The 20,284-nt window shown below is 31.9% G+C and overlaps 1 protein-coding gene across 2 annotated transcripts; it reads left to right on the top strand.

Annotated features, from left to right (window-relative positions):
- The first annotated feature begins 11,368 nt into the window (after positions 1 to 11,368).
- On the top strand, positions 11,369 to 14,383 carry LOC112523281 (transcription factor bHLH111). Of its 2 annotated transcripts, none has more exons than XM_025132810.1 (7): positions 11,369 to 11,740; positions 12,332 to 12,893; positions 13,383 to 13,535; positions 13,662 to 13,727; positions 13,814 to 13,879; positions 13,972 to 14,010; positions 14,123 to 14,383. In XM_025132810.1, the coding sequence occupies exons 1-7, from the start codon at positions 11,397 to 11,399 to the stop codon at positions 14,285 to 14,287; spliced, it is 1,395 nt and encodes a 464-aa protein (XP_024988578.1). In that variant the 5' UTR covers positions 11,369 to 11,396; the 3' UTR covers positions 14,288 to 14,383. The 2 variants fall into 2 exon arrangements, with proteins under 2 accessions (XP_024988578.1, XP_024988577.1); XM_025132809.1 differs by having other exon boundaries at positions 13,377 to 13,535.
- The last annotated feature ends 5,901 nt before the right edge of the window (positions 14,384 to 20,284 follow it).

Here is a 20,284-nt window from a genome sequence, read left to right as displayed (position 1 = left end):
TTTTTTTTTATGTTCATGTTCTTGATTTCAATTGATGTTCTACATATATTGAAATTGGTTGGCTAATTGTAGAATATTTTCGTTTCGTTCAAGATAAATGGAGAATCCTATTGTAAAACAACTTCAGGATAATGTAAAMGACAAACTTAATTCCRGATATGAATACGGTCGAAACACGATTCCCGATGATGAAGAAGATGATCAAAGTGTTCCGATTGGTAARTGGTTAATATTTCTTCTATATTGTTTAAATGAACAACTATTACCTTTGTTGTATATTAAATATGCTTTGCAATATGGTTGATATCGTCCAAGAATCTGATGCAATATACGGGCCTACATATGTTCAAAAAACACACTACAAAWTATGAAACAATGGAAGTAGATAATAAGACATACAAATTGAACAGCACCTATGTGAAATTAGCAGCATGAACATACTGCAATCGTCCCCGTATAAGATGAACCTAATGATTATTGAGTATGATTTTTAGAACATACGGTGCATAACATTTTTTGTTGCRTCCATGTTTTCCACTAAGATGCTCCTATGTGTTGACCAACATCAGAATATGGTGTGGTGTTTTTCGAAAAGCAAGTATCAACATGCAGCAGATGTGAACAACAGATTGAAGTATCTTTCTTCAAATCTGAACATGTGTTCGACTTTGTACATTGCAAAACACAATCGATGTTCACACGAACATTCGGACGATGATACAKTGCATAACATTCTCGCTACATCCATGTTTCCATTTGTTCATGTGATSARCGGGTGTGTTCGTTTACACATTAAAATGTTGTGGTCGTTCACATAGGTGTTGTTCACATAGATACGCATGGACGACATATGAACATAAGTTGTCCATGTGATCATAGTTGCTATATGTTCGTCGAGCACMCCTCTATGTGAATGTACGAACACGAGGGTGATCATAATGTGCATAACATTTTCAATGCCTCCATGTTCCATGTGTTCATATGATCAGCGGCTGTGTTCGTTTACCCATTAGGATGATGTGATCGTTCACACAGGTGTTGTTCACACGAACAATGTGCTGTTCACATTACCCRTATGTGTTAATTTGGTTCTTTATGAACAATGTGCTGTTCACAGGGTAATTTGCTGTAAACGAACACACCCGCTCATCACATGAACAAATGGAAACATGGATGCARCGAGAATGTTATGGACCGTATCATCGTCCGAATGTTCGTGTGAACATCGATTGTGTCTTGCAATGTACAAAGTCGAACACATGTTCAGATTTGAAGAAAGATACTTCAATCTGTTGTTCACATCTGCTGCATGTTGATACTTGCTTTTCGAAAAACACCACACCATATTCTGATGTTGGTCAACACATAGRAGCATCTTATTGGAAAACATGGATGCAACAAAAAATGTTATGCACCGTATGTTCTAAAAATCAGACTCAATAATCATTAGGTTCATCTTATACGGGGACGATTGCAGTATGTTCATGCTGCTAATTTCACATAGGTGCTGTTCAATTTGTATGTCTTATTATCTACTTCCATTGTTTCATATTTTGTAGTGTGTTTTTTGAACATATGTAGGCCCGTATATTGCATCAGATTCTTGGACGATATCAACCATATTGCAAAACATATTTAATATACAACAAAGGTAATGGTTGTTCATTTAACAATATAGAAGAAATAGTAACCACTTACCAATCGGAACGCTACCAATCGGAACGCTTTGATCATCTTCTTCATCATCGGGAATCGTGTTTCGACCGTATTCATATCCGGAATTAAGTTTGTCGTTTACATTATCCTGAAGTTGTTTTACAATAGGATTCTCCATTTATGTTGAACGAAACGAAAATATTCTACAATTAGCCAACCAATTTCAATATATGTAGAACATCAATTGAAATCAAGAACATGAACATAAAAAAAAAAAAAATCATAAAAATCTCATGATTAATTAGGTGTATCCTTAAAGATTTGTAACCCCCAATTAATTATTAGGGGGTTACAAAAGTTTAAATTACCAAATTACCCCCATCTTTAATTTATAAATTAAAATTGAACCTAAACTCAAGAAAGCATTTGATTGGTTGATATCGGTTCACATAGTTTGCGCAAAAAGGTTGGTTTCTATTTGAACCAACCTCTATATATATATATATATATATATATATATATATGGGTTGGTTCTTTTGTTAACTCAATAATTGGTGTTAACTTTGTGAATAATCCTATCATTCAGTTTATATGATCTACGATTCAAAATCAACAATGACATTCTTATAATAAGATAGAAACATATGTGTTGTATGTCGGTGTGAATGTAAGTGAACAAAGGTATTATTGGAAGAATGAGATGTCATCTATTAAACCCAAATTTTAGACCCGATAATTTCTCCTTTGGATTTTGTAACCGAAAATCTAATAAATACAATTACTAAATATGACTTGTAATGAACACGTCTTAAATAAAATGATTCAATAACTGTAACTTCATTATTGAATACCATATTTCACGTGAACAAAATGAGTTTCACTCATGAACAATATCAATGAAGAGGTCCACCTAAGAATACATAATTCCTATATCATATAATGAACACAATGGTTTTCACCTAAACATAATAATTTCAGATTAATTTTTGTGAAATTATTGTCATTAATTATCATTTTCAGAAACATCATGTGGAGATGTAACAACGAAGCATACAAGTGTTCAAGTTGATTTTTCATGATTCTTCGTCAGTGAACAAACATGGTTCAAAAACTGGAAAATCAATGATAACATAAAAATGGCTAAAATCATGCGCTGGTCAAAAATCTTGAAATATGATGACTTAATCAAGATCCATAAAAACATAGAAATATTAAATTATAACATCTCATTAAATAAGAAAAAAAGTAACTTACACCTTAATGCAAATTACCTATTTGTCATTCATCCTATAATCAAACCTTCAATGTAACCTACCAAAGAATTATTAAAACTAATCGAATATTGAATTAAATTAGATTATTATTAAAAAAGAAAACTATTTCAAAATGTTGAAGGCAATAACTTCAGCATTCTTCGATGTGCCTTTGTCAAAAAATAACATCTATTATATTATATACGTATGTTTATTGTCGGTATTAGATTAATTGGTAGATAATTAATATAATAATTATAATATTATTAAATATAATTTTTCTTTGTTTAATAATGAAAATGCACTCGTGCGCTTCTCTTTTTCACACGTGTCATGAAGGGTTTTCCATTAAGGAAAGGTCGCAAAAAGACAAGAAACAGGGAGCCACTAACAATAATGGAATTTGAGATTCTTTTACCAATAAATAGAAATATTAAGCACCAATCTTTGTCTACGATCTCACCTACTTTCTATACATTATATATATTCAAATATGTAACTTTCAACAAGAATTATACATACACTCAATATATATATATATATATATATATATATTGTTCATGGGTATATGTGGATACGACAATAACACGTTCGGTGAGGCCTACCAGCTTTTCATGTATTACAGTATATCTGTAAAATACAATAAAAAATTAAATATTTTATAATATAGTATAAATCTTTAATTCGTTACATGTATAATCATATAAAAGTAAGTTTCTTTTTGCGTACCGAGGTATTTGTTCTACGAAAGATTGTTATGAAGTCACAAAGTCGTAATCAGGGTGATGTGGACGTTTTAAGACAAAAACAAACAAAAAGAAAAACTAGCTTTTACAAAGGAATTAGAATTATATTTGTCAATAATTCATCTCTTTAGAAATATATTTAAGCCTTGGTTTTAATAACCAAAAGAATGAAACCAAAGTAAAGATGAAAAGGGTTTTAAAAGCTAAAGCTTGATCAGGAACTTACTTACCTTGATTCGGTTTTATTATCGACCAATGATGAACTTACTTACTATGGTTCTGTTTTATTATCGACCAATGATGGAGTGTTATCCTTATAAATTTGTGATTAGGGGTTTTTGTGGTGGCATGTGTCATCCCGTTTTGTTCATTCGTCGTAGTGTAAAAAAAATATAGGGTAGTGAAAAGTGTCACCGTTTCAATTTGTTGTGTGCCACAGTATATATTTTGAAACTGCAATGAGGTTTCCTTGGTAGAGTTAGTTTACAATACTTTTCTTCCATCCAAGACCCAAGTTTACATCCCGTTAATTAACTTTTAATTTCATATTTATTATGTTTCTGAAAAAACTTGCAATAAATGAATATATAAAAGACTTAAACACAGAATTTCACATATGAAAAACAATGAACTAACCAACAGATTAATAATGATTTTTTGAAAAATATCTTATATTTATTTCTTATAATCAAATGATGCAACCGTTTGAAAAAATTACTGTTAACTGTTCTTGAGCCTAATCACCTTGGTCTTTATATGATCTTCTGTTGTATCATCAATTAGGGAATGAATGTCTTTGGTATATCTCCCAATTATTTTTTTAATGTTTTTACCAAGTGGGCATAAAATATGGGTCAAAGAATGTAATATTCTCATCATGTTTAGGATTGAAGAATCCATTGGCTGTCTTTTGGTAGAGTTCATGGGTTTACCTTTGTACAACTAGACCTTTTGGGAGCTCTTATTGCTCTTTAATTTGAATACTTAATTATTTTCATCATGTTCATATATATACATATATATATATATATATATACACACACACAGTGTTAGAGAGGGCTTGTTCAACAATCCATAATTAAGGTGACATTACTATATAAGGACTGATGAGGGTTCTTTTTGTACTGGCTTCTCACCTAATTAATCTCATGATATTAGGTAAACTTAAATTATGTCAAGTTTCATGATGTCCAGAATGGTGACATTTCTGTCACAAAGGTCAGAGATGGAATGCTTTATCATATCATTCATCTGCCTCTTGAACATAATGAATGATGTACAAATGGGTTCGTGAGATGATTTCAGATCCCTTTAAGGGAACATCTTCTTCCAAATGTTAGATTTTGAAAAAGCGATACTTACTTTGTCTCTATAAATAAAGAAAAAAAATCAATCTACTAGAATACTAATTAATGATGATTCTAACCAATATTAACTAATGTAATAAATAATTTTCGTAAGAGTTGATTCATGTACATGCTAAGGCATTCATAGAGGGATCGAAGATGTCATTTCTCATGCACGATGTACCGGCCTAATTAAGGATCAACAGAAGACCTAACGAAATGGTTAAAAGATGTTGGGATCTCAATATTATCCGAAACCATATATATATATATATATATATATATTAATTTTTAGAGGTGGATCCATTAATTGTCATTAGGGCTCAAGAAATATGCTTGGTCTTGGCATCTACTTTGATGTAGAAGTGCTAATTAACCCTGATGGCATCCTTGGGGGAGGTGTAGAACTGTAGATATCTCAACCTTGTCCCTTACAGTAGTAGTCATGTAGGTATCTGAATCTTTTATGCCATGCATCTTTAGGTTATAAAGAAACGAAACCAAGAATCCTTCCTATTTACTCACCACGTACGGGAAGCCTAATTAATGGCCAGAAGTTGTTATCCACAAGATCTATTAGTGGCTAGAAATTCTCTATATAAATTTGCTTAATTGCTGGCCGGCCTAACATGTATACTAACCAATTCCCTTTAATTTTAAAAAACCAAAACTTATGCCACGTATACACTCTACGTCTTTCTGATGGATAATATAATTCTTAACTAAATTTGAAAAGGTAAGCTTGTTTAATTAGCGTTTAGTCGTCAAGCCAATAAGAGACCGTGTTTTTCTTAACTCGTCCATTAACTCTACCTAATTAAAGGCGGCTAGCTATCGTACATGTCAATCCCATCAACCATTTTTATATTAAAATGGTTGTTAAAAAGTGACAAAACTTGAACCTTTATAAAAGTTGAAATGAACTTGGCTGAGATAAATCCATAAGCTACCATCAGTTTGTTACTCAATTTAATAATTCTTTGACCTAACTAGCTAGCTAGAATGAGAAGGGGGTACGTGTCGTGGTCTCGTTTTATTTTTATAATGATGTCGCTATTTGCACTCTCCTTTATGTGTTAATTTGGGGATTCAGAAAGGTAAAAGGTGATGCGTATACGTGGTTGACATTTGCGCTTACGAGGAAAATAGTAAGGAGGGGGTTCAAATAGAAGATATATATGGAAGATTAATCATTTAGAATCATCCTTTTGATAAATGAATTCGGGATACGATTAACCGAGTTCATACACATGCATGGTTGACATTTGAAGATTTGGCAGAGCGTACTTGTAGTTGACTAAACCAACTAGGTGAAACGTTCCGGGGCCAACTAAATGGCACTATATTAGTTGTTCGACTTCGGATTTTAGCTAGAATGGTACAATTAACTAACAATCATCGATGAATATATATTATGATATCAACATAGTAAGGTATACAACTAAAAGAAAATTCTAATTATCCACAAAAAAAAGTCATCGATAGAGGTGATCATAAGTATGTATCAAATGCTTAATCGGTTTTCATCAATAAAGAGATAGCTTGGAATTGAAAACCTATCCACTACCACAATACATATATAAAATCCTAATGAGGTACAATGTCTAACTATATATATAATTGAAGACTTGAGATTTCTATAAAATTAATGTTGGGTACAAGATTTTGAAAACTATCTAAAAGAAGATGCATCATCGTCAAGCTCCTATTAATATGAGCTTGGTGATTATACGAACCTTTGACTATGATTTGTATGACAATGTACAATCAAAGGAATAGGGGTTGGGTGTGAATATTCTTCCAAGATTTGTATATGGTAAGTTTGATTTATAAATACTAAAGAGTATAGTCTTACACTTAGTTGTTCATTCAACGAAGATAGGTAGAGGAGTGTTACAAATTAAATGTTCCAACTAAAGTAGAACGCTATGATTATTCATTGTATTCTTGTCTTTGGATATTGAAGGGCTGGTACAAAACGAGACGAGCAACCCACAATGAGATTATGACGTTTGCTCTTGGCTACAACTAATGATACCATTAATTAATGATTGGCTAAGGATAACTTCAAGCTAGGTTCCCTAGCTCTAAGGATGAATGCTTCTTAGAACATGAAAAATATTTAGAAATGTTCATGGACACTATGCTTGATAAGAGGATGTTGTTGCATGTACATTAGTTATCACTTAGTTGAGAGGATTATCTTGAGATGGTTAACGTTATAACATACAGGAGATCCAATATCTTTTCCTGAACCTTTTGACCGGTTGTATCAAGATCAAAAAACTTCTCTAGGTTGTATGTTGCTAACTTGAAAGGCGTGTTAATTAGTCATTTGGCATATATATGTACTCAAAGTCTACTTAGAGGTAGGGACTTATATATAGAGAGTTGAGTTCCGATGAAAAAAGACAAGTTATAAAGTTATACTGAGAAGCGTAAGAAAATATCTTCGCGCTTGGATCAATGCTAATTGAGTGTCAACACTAATGAGGTGTATCGAGATGCACATGATCAATTCCTTTCTAATCATGAGATTAAAAGTAATCAAGTGTCCAGATCTCTTCTTACACTTCTTACCTTAACTCTTATTCTCACACGATTCTTTCTCTCTCTCTCTCTCTCTATATATATATAAGGTTAGGTTCAAGGGAAAACCGTAAAAAATGAAGAATTGGGAAACACTATGGTAATTGTTCATCTAGACAGTATGCACATGTCCTCGATTTTAATTTGGTGATTGGGGGAATGTAATATTAAGTAATGCCACATATGAAAGGCACATGGAGATTGATAAAAATAAAATTTGCACATGGTTTCTCCCTTTTAACATTGGTCAATCAGAAGGGTCAAATCTTTTTTATGATACCTAAGGGGCTGTTTGGTTCACAAAATTCAAAGGAATTTAAGGGAATTGGAATGATCAATTCCTTTGACCAAATTCTAATTTCTTCGTTTGGTTTACATATTGAAATGGATGAAATCCCTTGAATTTCTTTGAATTCCACAATTGATGAATTCATCATTCATTAGCATATGTGAAGCAATTGAATTCCATCTGTTTGCATCCAATTAAACCTAACACCGCCACCCCTGCCCCAATCTGACCATACTACTATTGTCATTGTCACGCCCCTAACTCCACCACCATTTTATCACTGTCACAACCACCACCCACTCCGCCCCACCACCATTGGTTTGTTGTCATCACAGCTGCCACCCTCTGCTCCCACCTCACCCTACTCCTAACAACCCGACCACCAATACCACATTAGGCCACTACTATACTGTCATCATAGTTTCCACCTTCCGCCCTCCCCCAAATAAAGATGAAGATTCCAATTCCTACCAACTAAACGCATGGTCAAATTCCACCAAATTCTTTCAAAATCAAATTCCTTTGATGAATTCTAATTTGACCAAATTCCATTTTGCAAAGTAAACGCACCATAAAGGTTTTAATTAATGGTGTTTCATCAAAGGTTTCAGTATATACTGAAATCTTTATGCAAAATGCTTGCAAAGAAACAACTTTTCTTTTGATGAAAATTTTCTAGAGGCATCCAATAATACTCCATTGCTAATGCAGCCATATGGAGAGCTATTCAGTAACTTATGGCACTTGGGTACGGTTTAATTATTTAGGCAAGGCCAAGAAGCTCCAAATCATTTTGGTGTGATCCTTGTTTCTAATTGAAGGATCTTACCATAGCTCCATTTATCCATCTCTTGACACAAACGAACAATGATAGCACATATGAAGCAGCAACAATCCCTACTGATTTTATGACCAACATTATGTTGATCTAGATAATTAGTAACTATTTAGTTCATAGTGCATCTTGATTCACCTCATGGGAGTCAGACCGAAAGGGATTGGTTTCTACTTTCCACAAGCCTCTTCTCCCTAGGTTGAAAAATTGTCTTTGCGTTTAGTTAGGCTACATTAATTAGTCATTTACTCCGGTCCCAAAATAAACTTTCACAATGAAAAAGACACAATTTAGGAATGTGTAATTATTACATATTTTAATTAACAATGGACGGTTTTACCTTAATTATCTAGAGAGGAATTTTCTCCATCTCATAATTAATGGTATAATGAAAAATAAACATTTACTTTTAATGGTGGACGTTTATTTTGAGACAAACTAAAATAATAATATACATCTATTGGAGTGGAGGGATTATATTAGGGGTGGCTTATCTTCTTGAGACAACCTAATTAAAGAAAGAGGATGGTGCATTGCAAACCATTGTTAGATGTATATGTTGACATGTGGCCGGAAAAGTCGATCAATCATTTGTTAGTTAGATGTGATTATGCATGTACATGAATAATTAGATGCTATATTCTGCCGTGGACTGATCTGCTATCCAGTTTTTGTTTTGTGAACATGGTACAAGACCTTTACACACTTGAATTTAAGAGGTTTAGAATTAATGAAACAAAATCTGTTTTAGACTCCTGCAGGTTGACTTCTGTGTGTACTTGCATTTGATCAATTGTAACTTCTTGTTTTGAATATCGGAATGATATTTGAAATGGTTCATAATAAATTTATGATCCATTTCAAATATATTCAGTCATTTCTTCTCATTTTGGATGGAAAAAGATTGATTTATCTATTTGTGAGACGTTTGGAAATGTGAGTTTTTCTATTTTCTCTTAGTTTAGGGTTTCAAATTTCGTTCTATTGCCTGCTTAAGAAAAGTGATTCAATCACTCACTACAACAAAATCGGGATTATATGTCGACACTCTCAATTTCTAAGCGTCATAATAGACCTTTTTATAAGACTTAGTTTATAGGAACAAAAAATAAAGCGTGCTATCTAAAGACGTTGTAATAAGTTTATATGACGCTTTTTGACGTCATAATAAGTTTTTTAGGACATTTTTAATATAAAGTGTCCCATTAGCAACTTTATAGAACATTATTTGAAAAATTGTCCTATAAAAACAAATGTCCTATAAAAAATTGAGTTTGTAGGACATTTTCTCAAAAGTGTCTAATAAAGTTGCTAATGCGACATTTTGTATTAAAAATGTCCTAAAAACATGTTAAGACGTCAAAAAACGTCATATAAACTTATTACAACACCTTTAGATTAGATATGACGTTTTATATTTTGGTCCTATAAATTAAGTCCTATAAAGCGGTCTATTGGGACGCTTAGAGATTGGGAATGTCCTATAAACCCAATTTTGTTGTAGTGACTCATCTAGATATGCGAGTTTCATGTATTTCTTTTTCTTGCATTGGTTTCAGTTTCTATTTTTCTCGTCGGACCTAATGTTTGTCTACCTTCGAATTTCATCTTTTATTGTATGCCAACCCTAGACCCAGTCAGGTGCTATTGCTTTTTACTGTATGCCAAACTAGCGTTTTTCTTGCTTTAGTAGTTTATTTCATCCCACTGTATCGATAATTCAGATGGTATAGTTCTCAGCTGAAAGTGAGATCAAACACAACGTGTTCAAAATCTAGTATGAGGTGATGCTTGTACTGAGAGATGAACACGAGTCGTTTGGTCCTTGGGTGACCTTATAGAAATCACATAGGAGGCCTATTGTAATGTCCTGAAAGGTTTGTCGCTTATATACCCGACTTCCAAAGCGAGGATTTAATTTCGAGTCACACATAAAGTCGCTTCAATTGTGAATTTAATTAGTCACCTTTTAAAGTTTCTTATGGCTTTTAGTGGTGTGAACACATTGTGTACCTAAGAGCACCTCCAATTGTGCCTTTAGGAGAATTAAACTTTTTGTTGACGTTTTGGTCACCTGAACATGTAATGATGTAAAGAAGTCATGGACAAAAAGCCCCTCTTCATTTGTACAGTTATGAATTTTCAATAAGCTTGTTTTTTTGTTTTAGGACCCATTAAGTTTCTTCTACAAAAAGCTCTAATGAAAAAGTCCAGCATTGTGGATACTCTAAGGATGTTCAATATGCATGTTATCTATTTCCATACGATTCGACTGGTAACGGTTTACATCCTAGCTAGCTTTCATGGACGTGACACTTTCTGTTTGTGCTGTATCCCTAACTTTCGACAGATCGATACGATTGGCAGGACAGAATTTTGTAGCTATATACTATCTTTGGTTATTATTTATCTTGTTTTCCCCCACCATTTGAATGGAGTTTAAGTATTAGAAATTGGAACGAAGACTTTAACACTAAAAGTTCAAGCTGGCCCAGCCATTGGTATTTAATAATTGTCCACCATCTAAGTGGAAGAACTGAGGTTGCATATATTTTAGTGTCTACACTATGCACTACATTGATATATGATTTAAATTCATAATAGACCTACAACACTCATATATTATCCACCCTTTATATTCCAAATACCCCTACACCCCCATCAGCTTAATTAAGTTTCACAATGGATAAGTGTATAATGGCTGAGCAATGCAATCAAAACTCTGTTGCAACATCTTCTGCGGCAAGGTGGTGGCCAGATGTTCATACTTCTTCTCTTTGTTCATGGACTGGTGGTGGAGCTGATTATGGAAGTAATCCTCCATGCAACAATCCTCAAGACCCTAATTCTAACTGCTCTGGTGGTGAAGAAGATGTTTCTATCTCTACTTCTTTTACGACTAACGCTTCCAACAATTCTGGGCTCAGCATGGAGTCTTCTCGACAACTTGTAGAGAAATCATCCACCAACGATCCCTACGGAGAGGCAGTTTCCGATAATCATCACCTCTGGAACCAAGTTTTACTGTAAGTTAATTAATTATTACATCAACTGAAAACGATTCAATACTAATTGATATCCAACTTAGTCGCTTATAGATTGTTTCAGTGATCTGGTTAAAAAACCAGTTGGATCAAAAGACATCGGAATACTTGTAGGCACATATTAGAAAATTCTAGAAGTAGGGTAAATTAAATCCGTAGATACCGTCAATATTAGAACTAAATACACAACAATTTCCGAGCTTAGAAAAATAATATGTGATATTATACACATGCGATCTCATTTAAAAAGAAAAAAAAAATGGCAAACTTACGCGAAAAATGATAAATTTAAAACCGTCCAATCGGTGATTTACTCTTCTTCGGTTATTGCTATCTGGTAATGATGAACCATTGATTGAGTAAAGAGAAGGAAAAAAAGGTTCTTGTAGAAAGGTTTTCTTTTTCTTCTTTAGTGGATTCCTTTTGTTCTTTCCATCCTTCCACTTTATTTTAATATAACCTAACATCCATTTTATATATATATATATATATATATATATAAGTATGTTCTATGTTCATTAACATTTACACAACTTTTGTTCTAGTAATAATGAGTGAACTATACATATGTAGAGGTGTTGGAGCTACCGGAGAACTGCAGAACATTTCGACTCGGATGTATGAACCAGCGTGTGATTATTTGAAGAAAATAGACAGCGGATGGGAGTTTTCAAGCCCAACAAATCTGCATCACTTTGAAAAAAATTTCAGTGGGTTCAACGATGGCCTTTACCAAAGTAAGAATCCAGCTTCAGTAACAAGTTGGTCGATTGCACCCCCGGATGTTGAAATAAGTCCACAGTTTGATCAATACAGTGGGCAATTCACAGCTATAAAGAATGAACACACAGAGAGTGATATTGAACGTGAGGGGTTATTTCGGAGAGGATTAAGTAGTCACCCAATGGAATATCAAGTAGGGATTAACAACATGGTTGTTGGGGATAATACCAAGTATTATTACAGTGGTATGCCGAATTTAGAATGTGCCAACGGAAGGGGTTTTGCTGATTTGGTTGCTTTTGGTAGCTGCTTAAACAAGCCACTATCAGAGAGTAACATGTCTAGTAAACCCATTATGAACTCCATGAATTTACCCGACCTAAGAAAACAGGCAATCCATACTTCTTATCAGGTAACTGAGCGCTCTCTCTCTCTCTCTCTCTCTCTCTATATATATATATATATATATCTTGGATCGGCAAATATAAACAAAAGGCAAGCAAAGCCACTTGAGCCAGATAGATTTGAACACCGTATATTTGTATACATGTGCATGGGTACGAGATATATGTGTGTGTATATATCTATAATTCAACAGAAAACCAAATGATTTTGACAAGTTTTCAAAAGACACAATAAACCCTAATGAATAAACGTAAATCTTATAAAATATATGCCGTTGTTTTTTCTTAATGTCTTTCGTCTTTACAAATTTGTTACGACTAGCATAAAGCTACGCCTTAACGCTATGCCTTTAAAATCCAACAAAAACGACGGTATCACCTAAGTGTTACTTCTATAGGTCGCGTAAGCATTTGAACATATTCACTTTTTCATACATATATGATAGCTTAATTAGGTTTTAAATTTCCTAATACATGTTTCATCACAAAAGTTGCAGCCAATGAGACCAAGAGGCAACACACCTGCTAAAATCAATGGAAGAGGAAATGGAGTTGCTAACGAAGGGAAGAGAAAGAAATCAGAAGATCACCCTGCAGGATCACTCTTAAAGAAACCAAAGCTCGAAACTTCTACAGTCTCATCAACTAAGGTATATATATATATATATCCATCTATATATGACATGTAAATTAACCTCAATTCCAGCTCATATGTATATGGTGTTTCTTTAAATATTAATTATCTCATTTTGTGAAAAAAAATCATAACGATTCAGCATCCTAAACCAAAGCTCGAGGAAAAAATAACAGCCCTTCAGCAGATTGTGTCACCGTTCGGCAAGGTATATATGAAACTTGAATGCGTAATCTTTCCTGTTATTATCTTCCTTTCGTGCTCCAAAAGATCTAACTTTCCTTGATTCCTCAGACAGATACAGCTTCAGTATTATGGGAAGCAATTGGTTATATCAAGTGTCTACAAGAACAAGTACAGGTAACAACATCATTTACAGATGGTTATTAATTTCACTCAAAACAATAGAAATTAAAACAAGTAATTAATGTAATGCACATTTCCTTTTGCAGTTATTGAGCAATCCATACATGAAGACAAATATCGTGAAGGTGAGAACCAAAATCCGATCAGAGAATACTTGTTATTAGCTAGTAAATTACTATATGATCAAATTGATCAGATTCTGAAAAAGGGTTGATCTAATATTGTTTCGGATTTCAGGAGACATGGGCACGATTGGAAACAAAAGAGAGAGGAGATAAGAAGGTCGATCTAAAGAGCAGAGGTTTGTGTTTGGTTCCCATATCGTGTACTCCTCCAGTGTACCATGAGAACAACGGATCGGACTACTGGACTCCAACATATAGAGGATGTTTCTACAGATAGATGTAATTGAAGGACTTGATTATCTTTAATTTGGATATTATATATATGTTAAAGGCCAAAACTTGTTTAATTAGTAATTTAAATTCTTGCAATTAATCGTAAATTAATCAACCTCTCGGTGTTTAATTATGAAATGTTAGTAAATACGGATTCCTTGTATGGAGTAGGCATAGTTGTTGATTCGTAGCAAATCACACTAGCTTTCTACTCACATTAATTTATTTTCCATCTCATTTGACAAATATTAATTACCATATCTAGATTGCTAAAAATTTATCAACTTTACATATCTTGAAAAATTAAGCAATTTTCTTAGGGGGCGTTTATCCAAACACTTACTCCTTAAGCACATACCAGTAAAATTCAACACTATCACTTATTTATCGAGTAAGATTTTAGTCCACCAAAACGACATTGTATGCAACAATTTACTCGGTAAGCGTTAACTATGGTAAGAGTCATCGTCCTCACTTACCGGGTAAAACTCTCAGTCCTTGCATTCGCTCTTACCGGTAAGATTCTTGGTATTTGTCATATTCATCCGGCAAGGTAATTTATCTCAATAAACACTTACCCGGATAAACATTTGGTAAACGCCCCTTAGCTTGAGTTAGAAGTTAAGTTTCCTAAAAAAAATAGTTATAATTTTCTTAATTTTTGGTAAACCTACAACTAGATTTCCTCTTCTTTTTTTCATCCGGTCCCATCATATGGATGGACCCATAGAGGTGCCATAGGTGGCACATGCTACCGTGTATTTGCTCGAAAATTTGTTATGTGTTACCGTATCAATTTGTTGTGTGTCACCATATTATATTTTGAAACTACAATGAGAACATACTTTTTTCTTGGTAAAGTTGGTTTGCAAGACTTTTCTTCCACCTCAAATCCGAGTTTGAATCCATCTAGTGTCATTTTCTTAGTTTTTAGTTTCAGATTTAATATGTTTCTGAAGAAAAAAAAATTGTAATAGAAGACTTGAACACATGAAAAACAATGAAGTAACCACTAGACTAATGATGATTTTATGAAAAATCCTTATACATATTTCTTACAGTCAAATTGTGCTACCGTTTGAAAAGAAATGTAGGGTTAGCTCGGAAGAAATGCACTTCAAACATATATTTGGAAACGTAGAAATGATAACTTCCCTATCTAAATTGTTATCAATATCGACTATGATTAAAAACTTTTTCAATTTTAGATCCCAAAACAACTCAAAAGTTGATTATATGGTTTAATAATATATATATATATATATATATATGATTATTGATTAAATATTGTTATAAACAAGATTTAAAAAAACCTATATAGATAAAGCACAACTGATTTTAAGATGACGTACTTGCATAAACAGCTCATGATTCGAGTTTTGCAACCGAAACATAGGAGCTACAGTTCCTTAAGCTCTTAAATCAACCAGATAACAAGTTATTATGTACTTCATTTGTCTTTCACGTAATATTCTCAAGGCAAAGTGGTTTCCAATTACAAACAAGCAAAATAAAAAGAAGAGTAGATTACCTTTTTCGTCCATGTGGTTTGCTTTTTGGAATAACGATTCCATTCTTATGGCTTAAAATTTATTGTTGTTATAGTCACGATGGTTTATAATTTATTTTTGTTTTCAATCCTATGGTATATAATGCTTTGTTGTTTAGTCCCTCATACTTAAAGATAGGTGTTAGCTTCGGTGATGAAAGTAATAATAAGAGTAAATTATGGATTTGGTTCTTGTGGTTTTGTGATTTTTACAAATGGTCCTTAAACTTCATTTGTTACAGATTAGGACTTGTTGTATGTCGTTTTGTAACAAATTGGTCCCTCCTTCTAACGGCCATCCAGTTCTTCTGTTAACTTTGAGGGCACTTTCGTCCTTTTCATTTTTTTGTCTTTACTTAATGGACGAATTTCTTAAAGTCCACACAAACCATAGGGACCAAATCCTTAATCAGGTCTAAAAAACAGAAAAAAAATATATTTATACTTTGAATTTATTAAATTACTTAATTATTATACTTTAATATATATTATTTATTATACTTTAAGTTTAATTCTAATATACAATATATTTTCTTTCCCAAAAATATTTAATTACATATGTCTACGTACGTGTGTGCACGCACGCACACACACATATAGCGAGGTTTAGAAAAAAAATAATATATATAAATTATTAGATTAATCGATTGAACGGATATGATCAAATAGACGTTTACAACAATATTTTTTTAAATTATAAAACATGTTCCCACCTATTTTGTGTTCGAAAAAAGACAAAATATAAACAAAAATTTAGCAAAATAAATTACACAAAAAAATCACGTTTCTCACTAATTTGGCATCTTTATTGATATATCTCTTCATCCGTTTTTTTCATAGTTTTTCAATTTTTTTCGTTTATTTTGTGTTGAGAGAGAGAGTTGAATTCAGAGAAAAAGACTAAATAAATGAAAAACCGGAAAATTATAAAAAAAAAACGGATGAAAAAAATAAATTAGTGTAGTGTAATTTCTTTTGCTCGATTTTTGTTTATATTTCATTTTCTTCTAATAAAGAATAGAATTGGTGAGATTTTTCTTAATTTAAAAAATATTGTTATAAACGTTATTAATTACACCAATTGAATCAATTAATCTAATGGTCGATATATATGGTTTCTCCTAAACGATTGAACCTCATTATGTATAACTATATGTGTGTGTGTGAACATGCATACATATACTCACATGTGCATGCATATACACACATAATACATATTATTTTGAAAGAAAAAAAAATTATATATGAGAATAAACTTAAAGTATAATAATTAATTAATTTAATAAATTCAAAGTATAAAAAAATAATATTTTTATTTTTTAGATTTAATTATGGATTTGGTCCATGTGGTTTGTATGTGATTTGTAAAATTAGTTCCTCGAGTACAGACAAAACAAAGAAAAGGACAAAAGTGCCTTCATGGTTAACAGCGGAATTGGATGGTTGTTAGAGGAAGAGACACCTTCATCACAAAACGGCATACGACGAGTCTTAATTTATAATAAATGTAATTTTGGGACCATTTTTATAAAAATCACCAAACCATAGGAACCAAATCTATAATTTACTCTAATGATAAATTATAAGCTATAGAGATCAAAATTGTAATTTTTGTTAAAATATAAGGACAAATATTACAATGTTTGACAAGTTACAAGGACGGAAAACATAATTTAATTTAAAAGATTTTTTTTTAATTAAAATAAATTTTATCAATAATTTAAAAATAAATAAATTATTAAAAAAATTTGTAACATGAATACGACGCTGTTTTGACGGATGCATGTTTTCATACAGGAAATGTGTTTCCACAACCAACTACCAAATGAAAATGGTTATTTTGGTGCATATTTTAGTGTTTCTAAAACTTGTAAAAGTTGTAAAAGAAAAAGTAATAATGTGTATTAGTAATTTGTATTATGTGTTATTTTAATCGTAGATTAAGAGATTTTAAGATTGAATGTATAAAGTAATATTACTTAATGTATTATTAGTTGTTTTGAAGACTTTATATATAAATGTATAGTACTTTAGAGGAGCGTTCAAATGAAAACTCTCTCCATTTGTGTAAACCGTGTAAACCAATCTCAACCATCCATTTTCTTGATCAATGGTCAAGATTTGTAKGCTWTATTTATGGAAATTAAAAAAAATAAAAAATAAAAATTCAGTTTATTTCATCAATAAGAGTAGAACGGTAAACAATCATTAACATTCATACTATGGAAATGTTTATTGAAATAAAAATTCAGTTTATTTCACTATGGAAATGTTTAATTATACAATTGTTTGTTTCCTTATTCCAGGCTTTTTTGTACATGTTAATGCAATTGTTTCATAACACTTTATGCATACTACATGTTATGAATGAAACTTTTTCATTAGCTACATGCAATGAAACCTTTTCACCTTCAAATTCTTACATGCAGATTAATTTCATAACGAACAAAATCTATTATGAATTATTTCATTAGCTATGAATCTATTTCATTATCTATTTTATTAACTTTTTTACATGAATCTTTTTCATTACATATTTTACATGAAACTATTTCATTAACTATTTTACATAAATCTATTCCATTATGCACCCATTTCAAGATACGTATATTTCAAAAAGAACAAAACTCATTATGCACCGTTTCATGACCATTCTAACAACTGAACGGATCAACTTCAGATACAATGAATCATGGATCATAATGAAAGTAGTGCATTAATCTCGATTTACTTTATTAACTTTTTTACGTGAATCTATTTCATTACCTATTTCACATGAATCTATTTCACTAACTATTTTACATAAATCTATTCCATTATGCACCCATTTCATGATATGTATATTTCAAAAAGAACAAAACCAATTATGCAACCGTTTCATGACTATTCTAACAACTGAACGGATCAACTTCAGATACAATACAACATGGATATCAATGAAAGTAGTGCATTAATGTCGAATTTGTTAAGAAAATGAAAACGTTTCATTATCATGAATCTATTTCATTAATTATTTTGCAATGAAATCTTTTCACCTTCAAATTCTTACAACATATTGATTTCATGACGAACAAAGTCAATTATGCATTATTTCATTAGCTATGAATCTATTTCATGAATCTATTTTATTAATTTTTTTTATGAATCTATTTCATTAACTATTTTATTATTTTTTTTACATGAACAAGATATCCAACAGATTCATTGCATTGCAAATAATTAAAAATAAAGATTTTAATAATATATTATAATAAAAGTTTGAAATGTTACCATTTTTCATACTTTCTTCTATTAAATTTGCCTTAAATAAAATGTATTACTAACTTCCTTAATTATCAAAAAATTATGTAAAATGACATAAATAACCTTATCAATTAAATTTAATTAAAAATAAATGGAATTTTCTTATTGGTCGAAATTGGTTTACACGGTTTTTAAGAATTGGATGGTTCGCATTTGAACCTGCCCCTAGTACTTTATGTATTAAAAATTGTTTTTAAATTTTTTGATAAATGTGATTATAAGGCGGTATATATTTGATTTGTTGGTGAAGCATGTGTACAACCACTACCCCTGTGATTTATCTTCCCCAAGGCAGTCGGTTCTTCTCAGTGTACCATCAAGTGCATTATTGACTTCAATAACTCAAACCCATTTCGAAACAATTTCTTATCTCCACCGCATACTAGACTAGCTCTATCATAATTCATAGATTCCAAAATCAAACATTAAGTCCTAAATCTTACAAACCCATTTTAGGTCTAAGCTGAAGCAACGTAAATCCAAGTTTGATTATTTCATGGATACTCAACACGTAATTACGTAAATCAAAGAGAAAATAACTTATAGAAATCCAAGCTTTGGAATAACTGTAAAATCGAAAACCTAAAATCCACATCAAAATCCAATCGAAGCTATCAATGTAAATCAAAAACCTAAAATCAACATCAAAATTGAAGCTTTTCACATTTCAAAACTCATATGACAGTTCGAGGAAGATGAGAAGATGTTGCCGGTGGTCGACGACGATGGGATTCGCTGCAGGTGGTGGTCGGTGTTGAAGGTGGTTTGGTGTTGTGGTGGCCATTCAACAAAAAGAAGGAAAGGGGTCGAGACTCGAGGGTCATCGGAGGAGAAGGGGGTAATGTTCTCCACTCTCCACGGGGGGCTAATATGAACAAGTAAACATAGAGGGTGCATGGGTTTTGCTTATTTAAAATAAATTATGTTTTTCTACAAAATCATTTTATCAACTTATTATAAGTAAAAAATGTTTAACTTCTTTAAAAACTCTTTATTATGGGTTTGACACCGGTATAAATTATTTATCCAAATACTCAAAAATGTTTATTACTAACCACAAAAGTGGTGTCTGATTGGTTTAAACTTGGACTTCAAATATCAAAGTGTCTGGAGGTCTCAAACATAAAATTGCACATCAAATAATATAGT

This window comes from Cynara cardunculus (genome assembly GCF_001531365.2).
Source record: "Cynara cardunculus var. scolymus isolate 2C chromosome LG 12, CcrdV1, whole genome shotgun sequence".
NCBI lineage: Eukaryota > Viridiplantae > Streptophyta > Magnoliopsida > Asterales > Asteraceae > Cynara > Cynara cardunculus.
The sequence above is the reverse complement of the archived record's forward strand: the minus strand, read 5'-3'. Positions and strand labels throughout refer to the sequence as shown.

Bases quoted from the DNA above. Each gene is read 5' to 3' on its own strand.
- LOC112523281 (XM_025132809.1), top strand. From the start codon at position 11,397: ATGGATAAGTGTATAATGGCTGAGCAATGCAATCAAAACTCTGTTGCA. The intron at 13,728-13,813 runs GTATATATGAAA...TTGATTCCTCAG, and splicing joins TTGTGTCACCGTTCGGCAAG to ACAGATACAGCTTCAGTATT. The intron at 13,880-13,971 runs GTAACAACATCA...TTCCTTTTGCAG, and splicing joins GTCTACAAGAACAAGTACAG to TTATTGAGCAATCCATACAT.